This window comes from Nipponia nippon, unplaced genomic scaffold (genome assembly GCF_047370975.1).
Source record: "Nipponia nippon isolate SJK-2023a ecotype South Korea unplaced genomic scaffold, ASM4737097v1 scaffold_3, whole genome shotgun sequence".
NCBI lineage: Eukaryota > Metazoa > Chordata > Aves > Pelecaniformes > Threskiornithidae > Nipponia > Nipponia nippon.
Genome location: NW_028262347.1, coordinates 78,723,185 through 78,746,549, shown reverse-complemented (window position 1 = coordinate 78,746,549; position 23,365 = coordinate 78,723,185). Strand labels below are relative to the sequence as shown.

At 40.6% G+C, this 23,365-nt stretch overlaps 2 protein-coding genes across 5 annotated transcripts in view; one reads left to right on the top strand and one right to left on the bottom strand.

The window, feature by feature from the left end:
• SMC1B (structural maintenance of chromosomes 1B) overlaps positions 1 to 6,713 on the top strand; it is a 40,724-nt gene extending 34,011 nt beyond the window's left edge. Inside the window, exons 22-25 of the mRNA XM_087766878.1 lie at positions 1,708 to 1,859; positions 2,107 to 2,176; positions 5,967 to 6,077; positions 6,352 to 6,713. Coding sequence (XP_087623004.1) covers positions 1,708 to 1,859; positions 2,107 to 2,176; positions 5,967 to 6,077; positions 6,352 to 6,462 — 444 coding nt within the window. The 3' untranslated portion in view covers positions 6,463 to 6,713. The remainder of the gene's footprint in view (positions 1 to 1,707; positions 1,860 to 2,106; positions 2,177 to 5,966; positions 6,078 to 6,351) is intronic.
• SIRAL2 (SIR2 antiphage like 2) lies at positions 1,668 to 23,157 on the bottom strand. Of its 4 annotated transcripts, none has more exons than XM_087766879.1 (9): positions 22,880 to 23,011; positions 20,668 to 20,723; positions 19,108 to 19,360; positions 17,506 to 17,727; positions 16,751 to 16,879; positions 15,736 to 16,021; positions 12,187 to 12,219; positions 10,221 to 10,307; positions 1,668 to 3,376 (listed from the first exon to the last, which is right to left on the bottom strand). In XM_087766879.1, exons 2-9 carry the CDS (start codon positions 20,712 to 20,714, stop codon positions 3,348 to 3,350), a joined length of 1,086 nt encoding a protein of 361 aa, XP_087623005.1. In that variant the 5' UTR covers positions 20,715 to 20,723; positions 22,880 to 23,011; the 3' UTR covers positions 1,668 to 3,347. The 4 variants fall into 4 exon arrangements, 3 of the variants coding, with proteins under 3 accessions (XP_087623005.1, XP_087623007.1, XP_087623006.1); XM_087766881.1 differs by lacking the exons at positions 1,668 to 3,376; positions 10,221 to 10,307 and adding exons at positions 7,949 to 9,528; positions 10,551 to 10,634 and having other exon boundaries at positions 22,880 to 23,156; XM_087766880.1 differs by lacking the exon at positions 1,668 to 3,376 and adding an exon at positions 9,404 to 10,134 and having other exon boundaries at positions 22,880 to 23,157.
• Between the last annotated feature and the right edge of the window lie 208 nt (positions 23,158 to 23,365).

Below are 23,365 nucleotides of genomic sequence, written 5' to 3'. Positions count from 1 at the left end.
CATGAAGCAGGTCTTGGCTTTGCATCACTCACACAAACAGTATTTTCTAGATGCATTGCCAAAAATACTTAGTTGCTTTCTTTCTGAGGTCTGCGATGCTGTGCCTTGATTTGAGCCATAGTGGTAACCTGGTCAAGAGATTATCCTGTGATTAGCTGGGAAGCTAAAACTGCCTGCTAGATACTAACAAAGCAGCTGAAGGAAGCTGGTCTAATGGCATTGAGAGAGAAATGATTGCTCTGTGTGTGGTGATTGCTCTGGCTCGCTAAGGAAGGGGTTGGCTCTGAGTTTTGCAGTCAGAGGAGGTGGCCGAGGTTGCAGCTTAAGCAGATGCTTTTTAAGCAACCTTAACAATTTTTAACATGAACATTTCTTAAAATTAATATTTCTTAATTTTACTATATTAATAGCATTCATTAATAATGCTTTACTATCCAGTCCAAAAAAGAGAAGCTTTAATAGATTGAGTTAGCTTAACTTCCAGAGATTCTGGACTCAGAACATTCGTGCACTGAATATATTGCTCAGTAAAATGTACTTCATCAGCACATAGTGTGTTAGAAGGACTTTAAAAGAAACTACTGCCTAAGAAATTGTACATATGTAGATCACTGCTGGGTTCGCCATCAGTTCTCTTCCATTCTTCTTCTGTGGAGAGAAATGTCGTTCCTTTCATACCTTGATAAGCGAGGAATATATGCTAGTAAGCTACAAGATGATTTTTGCTGACAGTGTCCATACATCTGAAAACTTCCTCTTGTGTAGATATATGCAGTGGCGTAGAACTGGGAGTTGCATTGCAAGATATTTGACATGTTTACAGCCTGAAGAGTATTGTAATAACAAAGACAGGCATTCTCTCAGCAGAGAAAAAGAGGAAAATAAGCATACCTCCAACAAAACAAAGATACTACAAGCACTGTATCATACTTCCAGGACTACTTACCACAGAAATAATTTTAAATCAAAGTACATGTAGTGTTGTGTTTTGGTTTGGTTTTCTTCCACTGTTATCTATGATCCAAGAGGAGCCATTTTAGATGAGTGTCAACTATGGAAATTTTTCTTCTATCTACCCACTTGTGCAGAGGGGAAGAATCTGTATTTTTTTTATTGTCTCTTCTATTTAATGGGAAAAATAAGCCATGTAGCAATTAGCTTATCCATCATACTTTTTAATGGTTTGGTAAAATGGCCGTTCTTTTAAAATAATACTTTTAAATTTTGGACCTGGGAACCAGGATACAGAGTACAGAGGAAGCCTACCTATATTAAAATCTTTCTCCATCTCAAAGCTAGATTTTGTAAAACTGACCTTTCACAAAAAAGTGTAATTTAGAAGTATATTTACTTCCAAACAAAAAACTGCTTTTTAAGTCTAAAATATTATTAAAAAAAAAAATTAAAGCAATTACATAAAAGGTGATAAAATCAAGTTTATTTAGTAGTTGAAACTTTGTAAATAACAAACATTTGGAGCTGTTTCCAAAATGGTTTAGTTAATTAGCCTCCTGACTCATTAACAAAGGCATATTCACTGGGAAACTTTATAGTGCTGCTCTTCAGTATAGATGAACAGGTGTTTCCTACAAATGAAGCTAACTTACCAGTTTCAACACTAACTCAGTCAGTATTTAAACCTAAAAAATATCCATCTTAATAATTTTATAAATGTCACTCCTAATAATGAAATGCATGCGTTTCCAGGCATTCCTTAGTCCTGAAAATCCTGAGGAGCCTTATCTGGAAGGCATTGGCTTTAACTGCGTGGCTCCGGGAAAACGCTTTATGCCAATGGACTGTTTGTCAGGAGGTGAAAAATCTGTGGCAGCTCTGGCTCTTGTGTTCGCTATACACAGGTAAAAGAAATGTTATGGTATTATCCAAGTATGTGGCTGAGTAAGTGGCAGGAAGATAGACAATGTTACACTTATAAACATGTTAAAAAAATCTGCTAATAGAGTATTTAAACATTACTAAAGTCCTTATTCTTTACCTGTCATTACTTCTTATAAAAATCTTATGATGGAGTAAGTGAATCTCTAAAGTAATTAGAATGTTAACATTTTTGCATCTAAATGGAAGATACTGTCTTGTCTTCCACAGTTTTCGGCCAGCACCTTTTTTTATTTTAGATGAGATAGATGCTGCCCTGGATAACACAAACATTGATAAAGTAAGTTGGTTCCTTTCACCTTATCCTTTTATCGACAATATAATGATATCTTTTGTAGAAGGATGGCGACGTTTCATTACAGGTTGTTGGGATAAAGGGATGGATTACACTGTCTTAACCTGTTTTAAAATATATCGGGTTTAGGACTGAAATAATGCTTGTATGAGATGTTAGACTAGGGCTACGTTTAAATCTGGGAACTGTTTTAATCAGTCCCCAAACTGCGAAGTTGAGAAAAATAGGTCAGGAGTGTGAAGGTACACCGCATGACCACGTGTGGTACAATCTGACATGAAGGTCACTTGTGAATTGGTGGTTGGGTTGGGTTGGTTGGAATTTTTAAGGCCTTTGAGTTCCCTTACTTCTAAGAAGCAGAAAGGAGTGTGTATCTGCATGTTGAAAATCAAGTCATTCTATCACTGGCGTATTTATTTTATATAATTGGCCTACTAAATATTTTTATATTAACACCAGTTAAGGGCTATTACTCCCATTGTTTTTGTCACATGAATTCTTGCTTGATTAAAATAGCTTCCTGTCTTCCTCTCAATTTCTTTTTCCCTTTTTACTAATCATTGTTAACTGTAACAAAAACTTATGATAGAATACAAACAGTAAAGATTGCCAACTGTAAATGTCAGCCTCTGGGAGGAGACTCAATACAAGGAGATTGTATGTAGGAGAGGAATCAAAAAGATCTCCACAAGTGCCTGGATTTTATTCTATGGAAACATTCCTTTCCACATAAAGTAAGATCAAGCTGTAGTTTTTTTTCTTTTTTTTTTCTTTTTCTTTTTTTTTTTTTTTCCCTTTCCTAATGGAGTTAACTGTGATGTGCCAAGTACACCAGAGTTTGCTTGGAGGGTACCTCTATAGTAGACAGCTGGGGAAGCTCCACTACTTGTGCCTGCCAGACAGAATTCCTTCTCGGAGATCAGTGACTCCACATTCCTTCTCGGAGATCAGTGACTCCACATTCCTTCTCGGAGATCACTGACTCCACATTCCTTCTCGGAGATTACTGACTCCACGTAGCATTGTGAGAAGTGTTTTCCTGAACCAGAGTTCCTTAAACATTCCTTAGGATACAAGTCTGTGAGGGATACCTATCATCCACTACTTCCAAGCAGATGATGTGCCCGGAGTTTGTTTTAACTCGGTCCAGTGTGTTTCAGCAACACCAGATGAGACGTAATGAGTCTGTAAGGAAAATAACTAAGCAAGCTTTAGGGTTTGGCTCTCAATGACATGATTAGAAACAAGGTTACACATCAAGTGATCACAAAACACCTCTGTGATCTAAGCTTTTTAACAGGATACTTTTCTAGTTACTATTCTTTCACTCAGGACCACCATGAGTTGCCATAACAGTTGAAGATCATGGATTCTAGTTAAATACCAGTGTTGTGCTTTCTGGATGTTATTCTTAATTCTGGAGTTAAATATATCATGGCTGATGACTTAGAGTTACGCAGGCTGCCTGCAAGGTTTCCTTTACTGTCTTTCTTGTCTGCTATTATACTACTTAATGCTAAATTTCACCTTTTTGCCTTTCATCAAAGCTGCAGTGTATTAGGTGATGAGTACTTCCTAGCCCTGCAGACTTCTGAGGTGGTCTTTTGGATGCAAACGTAAAATTCTCCATGGTTCTGTCTGGAGCTGGGCAGGGTTCCCAGATCACGCCTAACAAAATTGCAGTCATTACCCGGATGACTTCAGTTTATCCACATAAGTTCCTGTTGCAGTTATAGACGCACCAGTCATCAGTTACGCACACATTCCTTGAAGTTCACGATTTCTAGTATGTTATCAACTTTCCATAGAGACTACAAATGGTGCATTAGCACAGCTGATGAGAGGCACAGTAATGAGGCACTTTGCTGCAGTTTGCCTGAGTAGGCTCATTCTGACACCTCTGGCAGAAGAGATGTCTACTTTATACCTAAGAATATGCTAAGCACCATTCTTCTTCAGAACACTATAAACAAAGAATGGCTGATTTTTCTTTTATGCAGCTGGGCTTCTCAATTCAGACATATTTCAAACCTGGTTTACTTTTCTTCAGATAAAAATCACATTTGTGGCCCACGAAAGATGGTCATATTAAGTCGTTCCAAGTGGTTCCTAGGCTTATAACCTTCAATGGGTAGTATTTTTACAGTTTGAAAGTGTCGTATTTCGTTTGACGCATCAGCAACAATAATGTGTGGTTTTAAGATGTATATTCAAGAAAATAAAGAACACTAATGCAGAAACTTTTAGGTATTTTAAGTTCTGGTCTAATGTATATTTATAGAAATAACATCCGTAAATACCACTTTATGGCCAAAGAGCTGTTAAACTTGGATTATGTTACACATTAGCGTTAACCCTGAAATTGCCTTAGTAGTCTACATTAAGCCTTCAGTTGAGTCCTTGGGGCCCACCTCATCTGACTGGGAAGTTATGCTGAGCTTCCTGCTTCGAAGTGGAATGGGGCTTATACCTGTTTTGCAACCTCCGTGGCTAGAGCTGCCCGCCTCCCGTGAGGCTGGGGCATCCCGGCTCTGTGGCCCCTCTCTAGAAGGTCCCCTTTGGCTTCCTGCCCTTCTGCGGTCCTTTCCCTGCCTGCTGCTCCCATACCGAGATGCAGCGCGGAGGGGTTGGGGCAGGATTACTAAAGGGGCTGCTCTCTTCACAGAATCAACATGAAGCAGGCAACCTGTGATACAGGCTGTGATATATATGCTGCCCATGTAATACAGGAAGAAGGTGACAGAATAGTGGTTTCCTAGAAAATTCCTTTAATTGGCTTCATTTGTCTAGGTATTGTTATAAGGAGAGTTAGATTACTCTTTAAGCAGGTGTGAAAAGTGTCTTAAATTGCAGAATGAGCAAAAGCAAAATTGCAGTGATCTGCAAGTATAATTCACTTAATGCTTCCCTGCTCCCAGGTTCTTTCATATCTCTTTCCTTATCTGTAAGATGCAGTTGTTATTGGAAAGCACCAAAACCTTCTGACGGAGGAATGAAATATTGCATGATGTATGGAAGATTATATGTTGCTAATACTCAACTGGTATCCAGATTTTATGCTTAGAACTAAGTCTTTTTCCTTCCATTCTTTCAGTTTAAGGATTTACTAAAGGAGATCTCCAGTAATTTACTTGTAATTATACTGTAAAATGAATGTGAATTTTGTAACTCACTAAAGGCAGTTCTGCCATTAAAAAAAATGCCTTCCATATCACATAGCTATAACTGTGCAGACAAAAGTCTAATTAAAAATGTACTGGTTTTCCTTTATTCAGCATTTAATTTATATTGTGGGATACTGCCTTATTCAGTCACCAATTTATAACTTAATATTTGTACCTTTATTTTGCAGAGCATTGAAAAAATGTCACTGTCTGCAGCAAACGAATACATATTTAAGACCTTAGTATACAGCCAGTAACAACCTTTTCACACTTTTTTGCCTTATTCAGGAATTTCCACCTTCCTTTGTAATTACATTAAGTAAAATATTTTTCAGTGGCACAGGCCTTTTTCTATAACGTTATTCATTGGAGTGAATGGTTATTTTCTTATGCATTTTCGAAAAGCACCAAATCTGAGGGCTTGTCTTAAGAACATGCAAAGTATCTGTCTTAAGACCATTTCATTTCTCATTTTATCCTGCTTATTTCATAACTGAATTACTGAATTCTGCAGCTAATGTAGTTCAGTTCTTTCCTCATCATTCCCTAATTACAGCATGGTTTCAGTCTGCCAGAACTAACTTATTGAAATATTTGGCTTTTTTCCAAAGGTATCAAGTTTCATTAGAGAACAGGCACATGAACAGTTTCAAATGATAGTTATTTCTCTAAAGGAAGAGTTTTATTCCAAAGCAGACGCATTGATTGGAGTGTGTCCAGAGGTAACAATTAATTATTACCAAATTTTGTTAAATAATACACGCTGGTTTTTGTTGAAGTACTGATTTACACCTTAAGTGTTACTGCAGTGAATCATGTACATAATTGTGTTGCTGGATTTGAACTACTTTGTGCTCAGAAATAAGTGCGGGTACTGGCTTGATGAAAAGATCATTTTGGTAACTCAAGCTCATTATTGTATCTCATAGTCATTTATGAAATGCTTATTTCAAGTAACAGAAATGTTTTGAACTGTATGATCCTTCCTCTTCTCAGCGTGATGACTTTATGTTCAGTCGAGTACTGACTTTGGATCTTACGGAGTATCCAGACATGGAGGACCAGGAAAGAACAGAGCAGCACAAACGCAGTTCTGTTTCAGAATAAAGTATGGATGATTTCAGGGCCAGGTGACAACAGCAAGAACTGCATTTACAGCTGACTGTTCAAAAGTTTGAATGTGGCTATTAGAGGTTGATAGAGAAATGTTTACTGTTCAAATGAAGCAGTTTTCTAAAATATTGAAGGAAGTAACTTATTCATTGATAGAGTTTTGTTAACAAGTAAGAGATAGCTGGAAGTTGTTATTGAAGCCTGTACATTCTGGTATGCAGAGCTTTCTCTTCAAATGCTTTGGGAGGGTTTTTTTGCCTTAAGATGAAGGATTACAGGTTCACATAAGCACACTATTACAAAGAATAAGCCTCTTGCTTTTCTTACGAAAAGCAATGTATTCAGCCGTATCTCCAACGCATGGTTTAGATACGTGCTACCACTGGTCAAGATTCTCATTCTTTTGTGTTGCATCTGCATCTGTTTGCTTTCAGACAGGATTATTTCCTGTTTTTTAAAACAAGATATTGGAATCTGCCCATGATCTTATGTGACTTTTGTGACACCCGGTAAGACTTCAGTCTTCCACTGCAACCTTATGAAAATGTTAGTTAACTTTACAAAAGCTCACGATATATTGCTATAGGTGTAACCTGGAAGAATTTCACCTTTGAGGCATTCTACCCCACACAAAAGTGGAAAGAATAAAATGGGTGTGAGTCAGATGCCACACAGGTAGCAGCCTTAGGGAAAAAAAAAAAGTATATTGGTTTGCAGTTGAGGTTGGTTATTACCTACCTGTGCCAGTAAAGTTTATTTTGATGGCCATGTTTCATCTAAGAAGCAAAGTTAATGAAGATGGTTACAGAACACTCTTTGAGAGAGCTTGAATCACTTCATCTGGCTTATGTTTCACCTCAGCATATGCTGAAGAGCTTTATTCGGTTTATGGTTATTAATAATAATTATATCTTCTTATGTTCATACACTAGCTTCCTTTTGTCCACCATGCTGCTTATACAAGTCTGCCTTGTAATGTGTTGCTAATACTGTGCTTGCTGCACACAGCTGATGATGTCTGGACATGTGGGGTTACTGCATAAGGAAGGAATGACATGTGAGCAGCAGATAATGTGTTCCTATGGGAACACTTCAACAACCTAACTGTGTCCACTTACTTACACTGTAGACAGATGTTTATCAAATACTTACGTTGCTGCCACACTTCATTTAATAAAATTATTTACTCTGAGTGCGAGTCATAAGTTAGCCTCAGTCCCTTAATTCAGAATCCATTGACAGATGTGGAAATACTTCTAGTAGTGTGAAGGATGAATAGAAAAGCGGCCTCTAGTGATTTTCAAAGATCTTTGACCCACTTCAGTCTGTATATTGTAAATACAGAAGGTCTGTTTTGGTTTGTGTGTTTTTAACCACTTGCTGGGAACTGTTGGTTGAAATAGAAAAATACAGTAAAGAATTGAACAGTCTGAAGAATCGTGAAAACTACATGGTTTGGCTACTACACAAGAATGGTCTATTTGGCTTTAAATATTTTATTAAAAGAGTGTATGCCATCATCAGACATGTCCTATCAACCACGTTCATTACACAGCTTGAGCAAAACGGTCAACAAGTTGGTTTTCAGTAAGTGTCTTACTCCCCTTTAAAAAGAAATTATGAATTAAGTAGAAAATGAGCCATCTATGGTAGAATCAGCAAATACCATTTAACATGCCAGTTTGTATGGTTAATTCTTTCACAATACACAGGTAGTAATTTGAACAGGGCTTTAAGTTACTCTCTCACTTAACAGATAAATGGAACAGACAAGTTTCAGGTTCTGTCCCTTTTGACAGTATTTTAAACCCTGAGGTAGCTGCAAGGCACTCCCATCCCTAAGATGACTAAAACACATTCTTTGATGGGGGAAGGGGAAACAAAACCAAAACTAGGCATTTCTCCCTTCGGATTGTATATGTTAGAAATTAAAAGCAGATGAGTTAAATAAGGGGTTATTTTCAGGATACAAGTAAATGGCACTTGAGTCAGGGAGGCGGCTGTTCAAGTCGCAGTTCAGCAGTGTCTACAAAGTGGAAGAATCACCAATGCTAGGTGTTAAGTTGACCCTTACCAAAGGGAGGGGACGTGATTTCCTAACGTGGATCTGACTTCAGGCACAAGATAAGGAGTTACCTGACTTTAGGATTGGGCTTAAACGATTACAGTAATCAGGGTCATAAATAGCTCAGCTCATCTGACTGATTTTGCTGCAGCTTGAAGCAACAATGTAAGTGTGCTAAGCTGATACATCAGCATGACTGATCACTTTTCAAAGAGCCAATTCATGCTGACTAGAGAAGCAAACTTTAGAGGTTAGAGTCTTACAGATAGTGCTACATGCAATGCTGAAAGACTTAATTTTCAGAAGTGATGTATGCATAAATGCATCTCTCAGAGGGAGAGGATCAGTATGGTCTATCTTCAGATTGGTTTTGCTTTTTACCTTTTAAAAAACACAGCGGAAACCTTGAGAACTGATACTTGAGGTCCTTAGCAATTATATCGTATACTAAAACCCAAGTATGGTTTCCAGACTGTCAATCCTGAAAGACGACTGGGTGTTTTCTTCTGACGTAGGAGAGACAAGAGTCAGTGTGCATGCATTGTTTCAGATTGCTTTTCTAGGTAAAATGTCTTCAGATCTTTACCTACTTCAGAACAGGGACAGAGACTTCCACACCACAAAAACTCGACCCATCTCAGTAGTTATTAGTCTAGAAAGAAGCATGCACCTCACTTTTAAGCTTTTCATTTTGCACGCATACATACTAGAGAACAAGCAGAAATCGGTTTTGTGACACAGGAGTAAAGAGTTGCCATACCGCAGTTCAGACAGAAAGGTCACCTGACAGACCCATCACTTCCTCTCCCTGTAAAACCTCATTCGAGTGCAATGGGATCTCAGAAGGCACAACAGATCAAATCCACAGGGAACATAAGCAGAGAAACCTGACTGAAGCAGGCCTCCAGGACTGCCAGATACAAATGTGCCAGTATCAGAACAAAGAATCATCCCGAACGTGCTCTCCGGCAGACATTCAGGTGAGAGGCCGCTGACTAGAAAATTGCAGATTACCAGTGTTCACAGCTGGATGAGTAATTACGTCAGTTCAGTGCTGAGACAATTCAGTGGTAGGTGAAGTAACAGCACCTCAGAAAAAAAACAGTTAATGTAGTGCCTAACCTTAATCATTTGAGTAGTTCAATTGAAGTCAAACTTATACACTAGAAATTGTCTACAGATACATAATTAGACACTAACTGCTTTTAATTCTGCTGCGTTAAGACTATCCATTATCTGCTTTCTGAGATAACTGGCAGCATACTCTGTAATTTAAACAACAATATTTCAAATATTTCCGTAGAAATACACTGCAAATACGTCAGTAAGCCCCCATGTACACACGGTATGTCCTTCCTGATACGTTACTATTACGTCCATTTCTCCCCATGTGATCTCGTGCCTTAACAGACTGACAAATGAAAACAAATACCCATGCTAAAAGTGTAAAATAGGCAGGTTATCATGATGCAGGTTCTATAAATGTGAAACAACAATTCCTGTTCCTAACAGCTTCGGGATCTGAATCTGATGCTTGCAAGCAGCCTTGGGCTGACAGACCCCTGAAGAGGTCAACCTCCAGCAGCCAAACGGCAGTTCAGCTGAGAGAAAAGAACAGAAAACTCTTCATTTTAAAAGGCAACTAACAGGTATGCCAAAAGTCATTTTTGACAGATTCAAACATTACCTCTGTTGTGGCTTCCCCTTGGTAAGAGCTTGGTCCAACTGGCTTCAAGCACAGGTAGAGAAAACTTGCACCTGCTTCTAAATGACGCTGCAGATACAGTTTTAGTCACTGCACAGTGACTAGTATGACTCTCAAGCTTTACATACATTACACGTTTACAGCCCTAGAAAAGAAAAGGCTAAGATACACAATTTTTACTCCACTTAAAACCATGGAAATAGTCAGTTCAAAACTTTCCATGCAGCAGATGTAAAACACCTACTGTTAAAAAGCTTCTGGGTTGGGTCTTGGGTTTTTGTTTTTTTTTTTTTAATTACATAGTGGGTATACCATTATCTGACTGCTTGATTCTCTTGGGAGAGTCAGTGCCATTTTCTTCTAACTTCCTTTTAGCACAGTCCACACATGAAGTTCCTGTGGAGGGGGCGGGGGAAAGTATTTTAATGTTGCTACGTTATGTGTCCTCTGTATGTTTTTATTACAAGCACCAAATATTACAGTAAACACAGTACTGGTCCGCTGAGGTTATTGTCTTTGGATTCTCAATTACAACACTAACCCTACTGAAAGTCTGCACTAGTTCAGTGATCTTGAGTTCTTCCCCAACACTGAGCTCTGGTACTAACATAGTAAAACAGGAAGCAGCTAATTGCACAGCTGCCTTTTGAAGAAAATAATTCTTGATTTTGTGTGATAATGCCCGCGGAGTTCACAGGTGAGAAGCTTCTTTAAAAAGTTTGGATCCCTTATTGAGAGGAAAAAAATTCTTGGTGTGAGCTACTGTTGAAAGTATGAACAGCATAGCTGGACAGTAAAAACTACTGGAAGGGAAATTCCTTCAAAATGAGGACATCCATCACTTAAACCTCTAGGCATATTTTTTTGCGGGGTATTATACAAGTCTGTGTTAAGGAACAATTCTCTCTTTTTTTTTTTCTTGCTATGTATTCCAAAATACAAGTAAATGGGTGCTAAAATTACTTGTAAGGAGGGTGCTAGTAAGTTAGTAAAGGAGCTTCATGTTAAGGGGAACTGGAATAAATTGTGCTCAAGTTTTTGTTTTTTTCTCCACTGATGCCTAATTTCACTTCACTGAAAAAGGGATTTATGAACTCATCTGAAAGACAGATAAGCTTAAAATCTAGTTGGAATTACAAAAGTAATCTCTGACTTTACACCTGCCCACAAGTATCTTGGACCTTGTATATTCTTTGATTGTGAAAAAGTGGGGGGTTTTAATCTCCTGCAATGCCAAAGACCCTTCCTTATATGCAATAATGAAATGATAACTTTTATACAATTTTATTTGCAGCAGCACTAGTATCTTAGAAGTATAATCTTTTGGAGTTGAAGTGTTGTTTCAAAGGGAAGTTTTGCTGTTTTATACCATAACTTGGAATGTATTATGAGGCTTTGAGCAACCTGGTCTAGTGAAGGTGTCTCTGCCCATGGCAGGGGGATTGGAACCAGATGATCTTTAAGGTCCCTTCCAACCCAAAGCATTCTATGATTCTGCGATTGCTCTGCTTATTCACAGAAGTATCACAAAGATACCTAAACAATGCTTAGCCAAAAAGTCACCTTCAGAACTACATGCTTAAGCTTGAGATTCACTCTTCTATACCTTCTTAAGGAAGGCATTCAAAATAGCCAAACATATGTTTGGAAATTTAAGCCAAAACCTCATGGATCTTAGAATACTCTGATCAGCATTAATAATTTTTTATGTACATTTTCTGGAGCTTTTCCATTCTATCATTTGTCATTTTATTGACAGCTGAAAGCCAGCAGTTATCTGCTAATATGTAGAAAGAAAATAAGAGGATAAAAAGAGAATCTGTTAAGCAGGCTTTCACAGCTAAATCGGATCTGCACAATATCATTTAATTACTTTGTAAATAAGAGACTTATTTTTATCTCTCTGATAGATTTTGGAACTTTCTGTGGAAATAAGAACATTACTTACCCAACAGTGTGGTGCTGTCCACTTGATCAGCATCTAGAGAAGTGTAAGAGACAGCAACAGCACAAGTTAGCATCCAAAAAGTTTTTATGCTTTTATGCAACATCCCAAACCAGCAAGGTTGTATTTAGAATCATAGAATGGTTTGGGTTGGAAGGGACCTTAAAGATCATCTGGTTCCAACCCCCCTGCCATGGGCAGGGACACCTTCACTAGACCAGGTTACTCAAAGCCCCATCCAGCCTGGCCTTGAATGCTTCCAGGGATGGGGCAGCCACAGCTTCTCTGGGCAACCTGCTCCAGTGCCTCACCACCCCCATAGTGAAGAATTTCTTCCTAATGTCTAATCTAAATCTACTCTCTTTCAGTTTAAAGCCATCATCCCTCGTCCTATCACTACGTGCCCTTGTAAAATGTCCCTCTCCAGCTTTCTCGTAGACCCCCTTCAGGTACTAGAAGGCTGCTATAAGGTCTCCCCAGAGACTTCTCTTCTCCAGGCTGAACATCCCAACTCTTTCAGCCCGTCTTCGTAGGAGAGGTGCTCCAGCCCTCTGATAATTTTCATGGCCCTCCTCTGGACTCGCTCCAACAGGTTCCATGTCCTTCTTGTGTTGGGGGCCCCAGAGCTGAATGCAGTACTCCAGGTGTGGTCTCACAAGAGTGGCGTAGAGGGGGAGAATCGCCTCCCTCGACCTGCTGGCCACGCATCTTTTGATGCAGCCCAGGATACGGTTGGCTTTCAGGGCTGCAAGCGCACATTGCCTGGTCGTGTTGAGCTTCTCATCAACCAACACCCCCAAGTCCTTCTCCTCAGGGCTGCTCTCAACCCATTCTCTGCCCAGCCTGTATTTGTGCTTGGGGATTGCCCCGACCCATGCGCAGGACCTTGCTCTTGGCCTTGTTGAGCTTCATGAGGTTCGCACGGGCCCACCTCTCAATCCTGTCAAGGTCCCTCTGGATGGCACCCCTTCCTTCCAGTGCATCGACCGCACCGCACAGCTTGGCGTTGTCAGCAAACTTGCTGAGGGTGCACTCAATCCCACTGTCCGTGTCACCGACAAAGATGTTAAACAGTGCTGGTCCCAATACCGACCCCTGAGGAACACCACTCGTCACTGGTCTCCACCTGGACATCGAGCCATTGCCCACAACTCTTTGGGTGCGACCATCCAGCCAATTCCTTATCCACCGAGCGGTCCATCCGGCAAATCCATGCCTCTCCAATTTAAAGACAAGGATGTTGTGCGGGACAGTGTCAACTGCTTTGCACAAGTCCAGGTAGATGACGTCAGTTGCTCTTCCCTTATCCACCAACACTGTAACCCCATCGTAGAAGGCCACCAAATCTGTCAGGCACGATTTGCCCTTAGTGAAGCCATGCTGGCTGTCACCAATCACCTCTCTGTTTTTCACATGCCTCAGCATAGTTTCCAGGAGGATCTGCTCCATGACCTTGCTGGGCACAGAGATGAGACTGACCAGGCTGTAGTTCCCCAGGTCTCCCTTTTTTCCCCGTTTTAAAAATGGAGGTTATGTTTCCCCTTTTCCAGTCACTGGGAATTAGCCCAGTCTGCCATGACTTTTCAAATATGATGGATAGCAGCTTAGCAACTTCACCTGTAGGCTGAGAATTCTACCAGGGCATGATTGCTGCAGCTCAGGCTACCTCCAATCTTGACCTCTCTGATAGTGAGCAACAGGTCCAGCAGTGCCTCTCCCCTGCTCGGGCTCTCCATCACCTGTAAGTTGTCCTCAACGCACTCCAGTAGTTTCCTGGACTGCTTTCATTCCAGTTCACTGTGCTGCTTTTCCAGCAGATGTCCTGGTGGCCGAAATCCCCTATTGGGATCAGGGCTTGCACTTCTCATTTCTTTCACATAACCTTTTTAACAAACTCCTCCTGCTATTTTTTTAAAAGAGGGTTTGTAAATAAGCATGGAAAAAAAAGAAACCTAACAGTTTTGTAATGTGAAGAGCTGTTAGGCACATTTGAAAATAGTTTTGTTTGGGATCTTGACTTGTAAACGAGATCAAGAAGATTTTGAAATCAGAGTAAGGTCCCTCTTCTTGCAAGTATTATGCCAATCAGTAATTCACTGAGCGAAAAGGGGAGCACTACAGTCTGATCTTGCAGTCATTTCCATTTAGAGCTTAGGTCAATGTATCTCCCGCCCTGTTTTGGTATCAGTGGCTGCTTTGCAATAAATTGGATACTCCAGACTCAACAGGCTTTGCTTCCCATGCTCTGCCAGGTGCACCAGAAGAAAAGGGGGAGGGGAATGCACCACCACAACACTGCTCAGACTATGAAAAGTCTGTCCATCACACCCATCAACAGCAGTATGTCAAAGAACAAACTAGCAGGCTGAGGCTAGTTCAGTGTCTGAAATTGCACCCCAACTTACTTTTAAGGTACCGCAGACAAACTTCCTGAAACCTAGACGCTGTGCTAAGTATTTTCTCTAGCCTTCATGGAAGGAAAAATCTAATCCAGTCTAAATGTAATATTCATCCACTTACAAAAAACATTACAAAATCTGGGCATACACCTGCAATTTTCTTTTAGGGAGGGCAGTGGGAAGGCTCCTGCTATGCACCACTTGGGAATAATTTTAGACAAAACAGTTTCACTGACATGATAAATAGAAGAGCTGTGAACCAGTATTCTTCCTAAGGTCATTTACTCCAGTCATTTTCCTCAGTTGTCTGGATAAGCAATAGTAAAACTGTCCTTCTTTGGAAAACATTAAAGAAATCTCTTTCCTTCAACATACAGGTGGTGTTTTTCCCTGGTTTTGTATTAAAGGCTCTTCATTGTTACAGCTAAGGAATTTTATGAGTTGAAAGACGACAGGGTGGAAGGGAGCGGGGCGGGGGAAGTAGGCGAATGGACCTAGTTAGTAAAATTTAGCTCCCTGTCAATGCAGAACTGTTACCTTCAGCAAAGGTATCGAGTTATTTCCCATTTTACCATTAAACACCCTCTACAGAATGCCATTCACTTTCACAAATGGAGTATTATTCCACAGCCTCTTCTATTCTATTGTCACAAAATAGTATCCTCACACTCAGGTTTTCTCCCCGTTAGCCCTAACTGTGTTAAGCCAAACACTATTGGGTGTACGGACTTAATTTCCCATTCTACGCTTACTCAGATATTGTGGCTCAACCAGCTTATCCCACCAGTTAATTCCTTCAATTCTGTTAGTCTCTTTTACTGACATGTCATATTTTATATAATGTAATACTCAATATAGGGGAGTAGTTCACACCAAAAATATACACAAAGTAAACATCTTAACCAAATGCTAACAAAAAGACAAATTCAGAATTAAAGATTAAATTTGCAAGAATCCACAGACCTCACAGAAAGAAATTTGGTTACAATTTTGTCACGTGTTCCAACTGCATGCCATTCATAAGCAAAGATGCTGCACAGGCCTACTGCTAGCTGCGCACGAGGTCAACACCTCAGACCGACTGCTGATTGTTCAGACACGGCATCCTGCTACGCACCTACTCAAAATTTTCTTATTAAAGAGGATGCGTTACCTGGACTTCTCTGCTTGCAGATTTGAGCAGTCAGATCTTCTACGTACTCTGGGAATTGTTTAAAGCAGTCCCCGTAGGACACTACTTTTATTCCGTGCAGCAGCATATCTGCCTGTAGCTTAAAAAAGTGGTCTTCATTTTCTTTAAGCACCAACATATAATGTTCTAAATCGACTTTATTCTTCACAGTATAAAGAAAAAGAGCTTGGAATATCTGATCACGCAGAGTCTCTCCGCAGCCCAAAAACAAAAAAGACTTGGTTCGATACAAATTTTGAAGAACTTCCTGTTAAGAAATATAAACACACAAGAGCTACATTTACTACAGTAATCAAAAGGCCAAGGTAAGAACTTTCAAAATACGTCAGACTTAAAAGGAGAAGCAGAGCAGACATCAATATTGAACTGAATTAAGCGTATGTTTTAGGATCAGGGCAAACTGACATTTCATAAGCACTGTTTCTACAAAAAAAAATTACATTCAAAATCAAAGTTACCATGCAAAATTAAGTACACATGTGAATATTTCCAGTAAGGGAATTTTAATTTGAAAGAATCATGATGACAGAATATTAGGCTCCTGTTAGATCAATCTGTAAATAAGGAAAATTAATATTCTTGATTAAATGTTTGACTTCTTAAAATGCTGAAGATACGACATCAAGTCCAGGATCCAGAGCTGATAACAGCTTAAGCCCCTAAAAAGTGAATCCAAGCAATCAGATGGTGATGAATCCTTGTTCTGGTGTATAGTATTTTGGGGCTAATGTTCTTTCATGAGATAAATCCAAAGAAGTCTAAAACTACGACGTGCAGCTGAGGGGTTTGATTGTGGTCTACAAAGAAGCAGTATACAAGAGCATATTGCCCAAGCGACATAGCTGGCCATTCTTCTGGGCTCCAATTATTTAATTTATATGATCTGACAAAACCCTAGCCTTAGGTAACATGTGTGCAGTGATTACAATAAAACAGTTTGGCAAAACATAGTAAAAATTTTAAAGATCATACGAACCATGACTTCAGGATCTTGAGTAACATCTTTATATCCCGAGGGATCTAGCACCATTCCACAGGGATCTGTATATAAGCCGTGAATATGAAGAACTCCATATTTTATATGGCCTCTTGCCCACTGAAGAACCTAAAGCAAATCATGCATGTTACATTCTTTTGCTATAATACACTACAATAACTGAGATTCTCCAAAAATACACAGCTGTCCTAACTTACTTATAAAACCACTTAAAGCAGAAATAACTTCTTTTGCATTTTTCTGCAGCAAGAGATAATTTTAATTGATAATTACACAGCTTACTTCAAATTATAATAAAGAGGTGATTGCCGATACTGGAGATATCTGGCTTTTTGGTCTCAACAAGCATTCAACCAAGAAGCAAGTTCCAGCAACATTGACAGAAAAGATATGAACAGCAAATTAACTACCAGCTAGGTGAAATCATATTTACGATTGTAAGAATTACTTTGCGTAAGTTAAATAAATTGTGGGTTTTTTCCAGGGAGCAGGGGGGGAACTGGTTAATAAGCGTGTCACTGAAATTCTCTTTGGTAACTGTTACCAGATTATTCAGAATAAAAAGAGACATAAAATAAATGCCTGTGCATCTGCTGTTAGCTTACAGAAGTGCTTTACCAATCAAGAAGTTTTAGCCTTGGCACTCTTTAAACAGGAAAAAAAAATCTTTCAATGGAGCTTACGAGCTGCCTTTTCTTACAATAAGTCTAAAATTTTTTCTGCTCTCATCATACCTTATCCTTGTCTTTCAAGTCTAAAGATTCCATAGGTTTACCCTGTTGCTGACCAAATATTTCAAGTAAATTATCATAGTTTGTAGTCAGAACCATTGTGCCTCTCTCCATGAGTCTCAGGATCGATTGCAGAACAACAGGATTCTGAATGTGTTGTTCTAAATTATCAAACACCTCCATTAAGCAATCTTGGAAGAAGTTGGGCTTCGTATCCCCAGTACGCTGAAGAAAGAAAAAGATGAACACTTCATAAGGACCACGTGTACCGTTGTAACTGCCTCCAACCGAGAACCCACATCACTTGTCTGCTTAATGCCAAATCATGTCTTTAGAAGAGGGCTTACATAGTATACAAAGCATAAAGGTCTGAATGTACAAAACCATCAAAAACAATCTCAAATTATTCAGGTGCTCTTGCCTCCACTTAATGCAGCTCAAAACAATAGTCTGGTTTTCTCAAGACAGCTTGTAATACAGGTGCAATAAAACAAAACTGGCTTGATACAGTTAAATCCTCACTCGTCACTTCTAAACAAACACGAAGGTATGCTGTCCTAAAAGCATAGGCTGCATTTCCCCAGAGTATCTGCTGAGACTGACAGGAACGTGTAACGGTTCTATAAAATATACAGGCTTCCTATTCAATAAATTGTATTACACACAGAACAAATGTCTGTTTATAAGCCCAATATAGTTACTGGCCTAACTACATGGAAACCTCACCTTTCTCAGTATGCTTTTACTGCTTTGAAAATCAGTTGGTGTACCAAAATTATCATTCCCTGGATTCAGAGTCTATTAATGGGTTTGGTGTTTGTTTTTTTTCTTCCTGGTTGAGAAAAAAATGTATGAATCATTAAATCTGCTACAAAGCCTAACCATACATGCAGACTCCTCCCAAAAGAGAGAGGCTGTTATTACCTACACTTTGCCTGTAAAGAAGCTCACCACGTGCTGCAAAATGCTTAACACACCCTACAACTTCGCAGTGTGTATGTCACTCTGATTATTTCAGCTAGAAGACTTGGCAAACCTGTTAACACAATCGGAAAATCTCTGGAACCTAAGATGAGCGGCTGAGAAACTGGGTCTGTATGGCCTGTCCTCAGTGAAGTGCGAGCTGCAGCGGTGATTAAGTCTGTGTGATCTAAGGCTATCAGCAGGGTCAAGGTCTACCCATATTTTCAGGGTATCTCTAGTTTTAGCCAGCAGAGCTATAAATTCCGCTTTCATATCCAAGAAACATTTGTCAGGCACTGGAACAGGCTGCCCAGGGAAGTGGCTGAGTCCCCATCCCTGGAGGTATTTAAAGAACAGATAGATGTGGTGCTTAGGTACGTGGTTTAGTGGTGGACTTGGCAGTGCTGTGTTAACGGTTGGACTTGATGATCTCAAAGGTCTTTTCCAACCTAAACGATTCTGTGATTATCAAGGACTTTTTAGCCTCTCCAAAATGTACAGTGTAGTATATGACTACCATCAAATTTTCAATTTTTGCCAGAAAAATTTCAAGTTTTAGAAAGCTGAAAAGAATTTTTGTTGGTAACAAAGTAAAAGTATATAATAAGGTTAGAAATCAATGTAAGTTATAAACATACTCACTGGTGACATTTTCCTGATGAGATCATGGGCAACCACAAGCAGGTCTCTATCTTTGATTACTTTTTTACGGAATTCAGCAACATCTCCCGGATGAAGCACCTCCAGTTGTTCAGCTGCTTCAATTACAGCCTCAATGCAGCTTCTCCAGGAGCACAGCGCTGGGATTCCTGGTGCTACTGCAGCACTTACCCCAGTTCCAATCACAAGAAGAAGGTCCCGAGGCTGCTTCCTTATTAGACTTTTTAAGAATTTTCTTGAAAACAGAAAACAAAAATCTTCATTTTTTACAGTGCATTTTCTAACGTGTCTGAAGATCTCATGACTGACTCGAGAAGCCCATATGAACTATTACCACTTGTGCAAAATACTAACCAGCCAAAAGGAACCGAGTTCTCCATTTCTGCGCAGAAGAATGGTATTGGCAGCAGTTCACAGCCTTCCCCAAACCGACAATGTACTTCAAGGCTCGCTGTCATTTTAGACGAGTAACTGTACATAATTAATTTAAGCCAAAAAATGGCAACGACTTCAAATCGCTAATGTGTTTGAGATCCAAACTGACAATTACCAATTTTCAGTCTACTGGGCTAGCCAAACACCATTTCAAATGAAATCTTGAAAAAAGTAGTCAAAGGACTGTCCAATAATTTACTTAATACATGTCTGACAGAAAGTAAGTAGAACTATTTCAAAGGGACAAGTCACAGTATTTCAAAGAAATTCTTGTTTTTCTGGGAAAAAGCAGTATCTTTTCTTCTCATTTATTCTTACTTTAGGATACATGAACATGAGAACAGTCGTGCTTGTTCAGATCAAGGGTACATCTAGCCCACTATTCAGATGTTACTTTAGGATACATGAACATGAGAACAGTCGTGCTTGTTCAGATCAAGGGTACATCTAGCCCACTATTCAGATGTTACTAACCACAGATTACTCTCAAAGGCACATTTGGTTCTACGTCAGTATTCGCTGCCCAAGCCAGCACAAGAAACTGTCGAGCAAGCCTGGCTTTCATGATTACTTTGCAAAGAAATGAAAATGTACTTAAACCACACAGTGAAATCACCGTATACAAACAAGGATTTCACTAATACAGAACCTCAGAATTCCCTTGACTTTCAAAACTACCTTTACAGATTTTTAATTCCTGTTAATCTGGTAATATGGATGTTTAACACCTCTTATTTCACAATGATCTGAAACTATCTAGCTAAAGCTGTAATGTTTAACTCGAAATGGCCTCAGGCAAAGCAATTAATAAACACGTAGGTAAGGTTGCTAGCTGATGCCTACAAAGAATATGTTGCTCATAATTCCCATGCCTTCCTGCTACATTCAGCACAAATTGTTTTCTCTCAGCAAGTATATTACTCATTCCTCACGAACAGCTTAACTGAGTATGAAGCACTCGGGCAGTGGAGAACCTAGTTTCTGGGATCATTTCAAGTTTTCAAGCATGATGTCGTTCTCGTATCCAGTTTCCAGTAATGTACTTCCACTGTGTTTTCAGATTTTCATTAAGAGATGGTTTTGTATAACCTTTGCAACACAAGTTACCTGGATTTCTGCTCACTTCTAATTGTTGATCGTTCTGATGAATCCATCTCTGAGCCCTAAGCAAAACAAAAAGTAAAATAATTCTTAATGATTCTACCTTAAAAAAGGCCAAAATTAAAACCAGATGTATTACTGTTAGCATTTTCTATTTATTCTTATCAAGTATTTTAAAATCAAGGCTCTGTATGTCACATCCTAGTTAAGCAATGCACCGACAGAAACAAAGCTGACAACATATGAGTGTGCAAACCTATCACAGCTCCATTTAAGCTCAGTCAATGGCCATTTTGAAGCTAACGGAGATATGGCTACTCATGCAGCTGAAACATACTTGTGTCTAAATTCGAGATAAAATTTATCATACCCACAAAAATCTTAATTCATTTCAAGTAAATAAATGCATTTCTTGAATTTATTTTTTTCATAATAAGTTGATTCAACCAAGCTTGTGGAAACCGGACTTCTGCAGCACATAAGGATCATGAGAGGCCCTTCGCTAGCCACCTGGCTACTCCACCAGACCATATAACATGAAAGATTTTTTTTCTCAGCAAGTATTTTAAATAAAAAATTATTTCTGCATCATCTATATTGTCTTATGTCTAAACCATAAGAAGGACTGCATCTTGGCAAGAGGATTTGGCTATAATATCATCACTCAGAAATCCCCAAGTTTCGCTACATTAATTCTTGGTTTTGTTTTTATAAGGATATATTTTTTGTTTGGCTTTGAAACACATCTTAGTTTGTGGTTGTGGAGATTGCAGACTGCAGACACTAATCCCCCAAATAAGCATTCTGCCAGACCCTATGGCTCGTAAGGCTACTTGCCAGCTCTCAGGTTCACATGCTGGAAGCTAATTTGGAAGCAAGAGGCCTAAGTTTGGAGATCATCTGACCAAAAATAAAAAACCCAAAGAAAAGACCAAAACCAAAAACACCCCCCCCATGATACAGGGACATCAGCATTTCTGAGGAAAACACACAGATCTCTTCTGCAAATGCACCCAGGATGCCTTTTCAAGTGGAAAAATCTTTTCTTGTTGTAATATTTATTTTCTCCACGCTCCCTTCCTTCACTGGCGGTATCCTACAAAGATGCTACACTATCATCTGAAGAACGTTGGCACATTCAAAATTCAGAACAATAACCTATCTAGAGCAAAACACTTCCAAATCTAAAGAACAAGATTCCTTTATCTATTAAAAAGTTATGAGTTCACAATGCAAAAACAACACATGAAGTGCAACTTATTTATTCTGAAAAAGATGACTGTTATTTTATAACCCCATCCAGTGAAGTATTTGGGAAAGAATCCCCAAGAAAGCTTTAATGATTACATTAGGCACTTACCAAAATTAATAAAACAAGCATCTCACCACAGGATGCTGTCAGTACCAACATTTTAGACCTCATCGTTTCCTTTTATCCCTTGAAGTTGCTTCTTGGAAGCAGAAGCTGTACAAATAAGTGGCAGCAATTACCGCCAACCCCTAACAGCTAAATGGCTGCAAATGATAAAGTTCAATTTCCTCCGTGCCTGTTGAGTACTGAGTAATTGTGACTAGTCTTGAATATTCTCTTATTAGATGCAATAAACGCTTCTTCAGTGCGGGCACCTAGGAAAGCAGAGGACCTGGGCACCAGCATTCAAGTCTGGTTTAGTTTCCAATGACACACTGGACTAACCAAAGGCCTGCGCAGTCGCTTTTCAGCCGCCTTTCCTCACGGCAGCCCGGACGTCGGACCCCTCTACAACCTAATCCAGGTACCCCTCAAAGCGCGGAATGGGAGCTGGGTCCTTACTTCACACACGAGGAGGGTTCAGCAGAACAAATTCTGATTTCATATTTTCTTCCCGTTCAAGACAGTAAGTTTTATTTAAGGATCTATCACTGACTGAAACGTCCAGTCAGCGGTTTGGCTGAACCAAGCGATTTTTCCAGGCAGTTTAATACAAGACAGCAGCCTCAAACGTTCAGCGCAAAGGAAGCGGCGGGCAAAGGAAAGCCTCTCGCCCCTGCCCACCCCGAGTGCCCGCCGGTTCTCTCTGGAGAAAGCCCCGGAGCGCCGGGCTGGGCAGGGCAGCGGTTCCTGCGGGCGTGCGCTCCCCGTCTCCCTCCGGTCACTGAACCGGCGCAGCCAGCGGGCGCGGCGGGAGCCTGCCGCCGCACACCGCCCCCCGGCCCGGCGGCACCGCTCCTCCCTCACCTGCCAGCGAAGAGGAGCCGCTCCCCCGGCAACGCCGCCGGCGCCGGAGGCCCTGCTGCTGCCGCCTGCCCTGCCCGGGAACCGCAGCCCCGGTTCAGCTCGGCCTTGCCGCCCCGGGGGGACGGCTCTGGAGGCGGGGGGGATGGCGGCGGCGGCGGCGGCGCCGGAGGCGGACCCGAGCGGTGACACCGGTCGCCCCGCCGCCGTCGCCTCACGGGAGCGGCCCCGCTCTGCCCCGCCCCCGCCGCCCTCCGCCAGGGCGGGGCCACCGGCACGAGGCGCCCGCCGCGGCGCCCGCCGCCCTCGCCATCGGGGCCGCCCCGTCCCCTCCCCTCCCCTCCCCTCGGCTCTCCCCGCCGGCTGGGAAACAGCCGCCCCAGGAGCAAGATTCCGCCCCAGGACGGTTCCCGCCCGGCGCCGGCGGGACCCCTCGCCCGGGCGGGTGGGGGCCGGCCGATGCCGTGGGGCCAGCCCCGCGTTAAAATC

Coding starts and splice junctions, on each gene's coding strand:
- SIRAL2 (XM_087766881.1), bottom strand. CDS start 20,714: ATGGATTCATCAGAACGATCAACAATTAGAAGTGAGCAGAAATCCAG. Junction 17,728..19,107: donor TCATCAGGAAAATGTCACCA/GTGAGTATGTTT, acceptor TTCTTTCTTCAG/CGTACTGGGGATACGAAGCC. Junction 16,880..17,505: donor ACTTGAAAGACAAGGATAAG/GTATGATGAGAG, acceptor GATTTGCTTTAG/GTTCTTCAGTGGGCAAGAGG.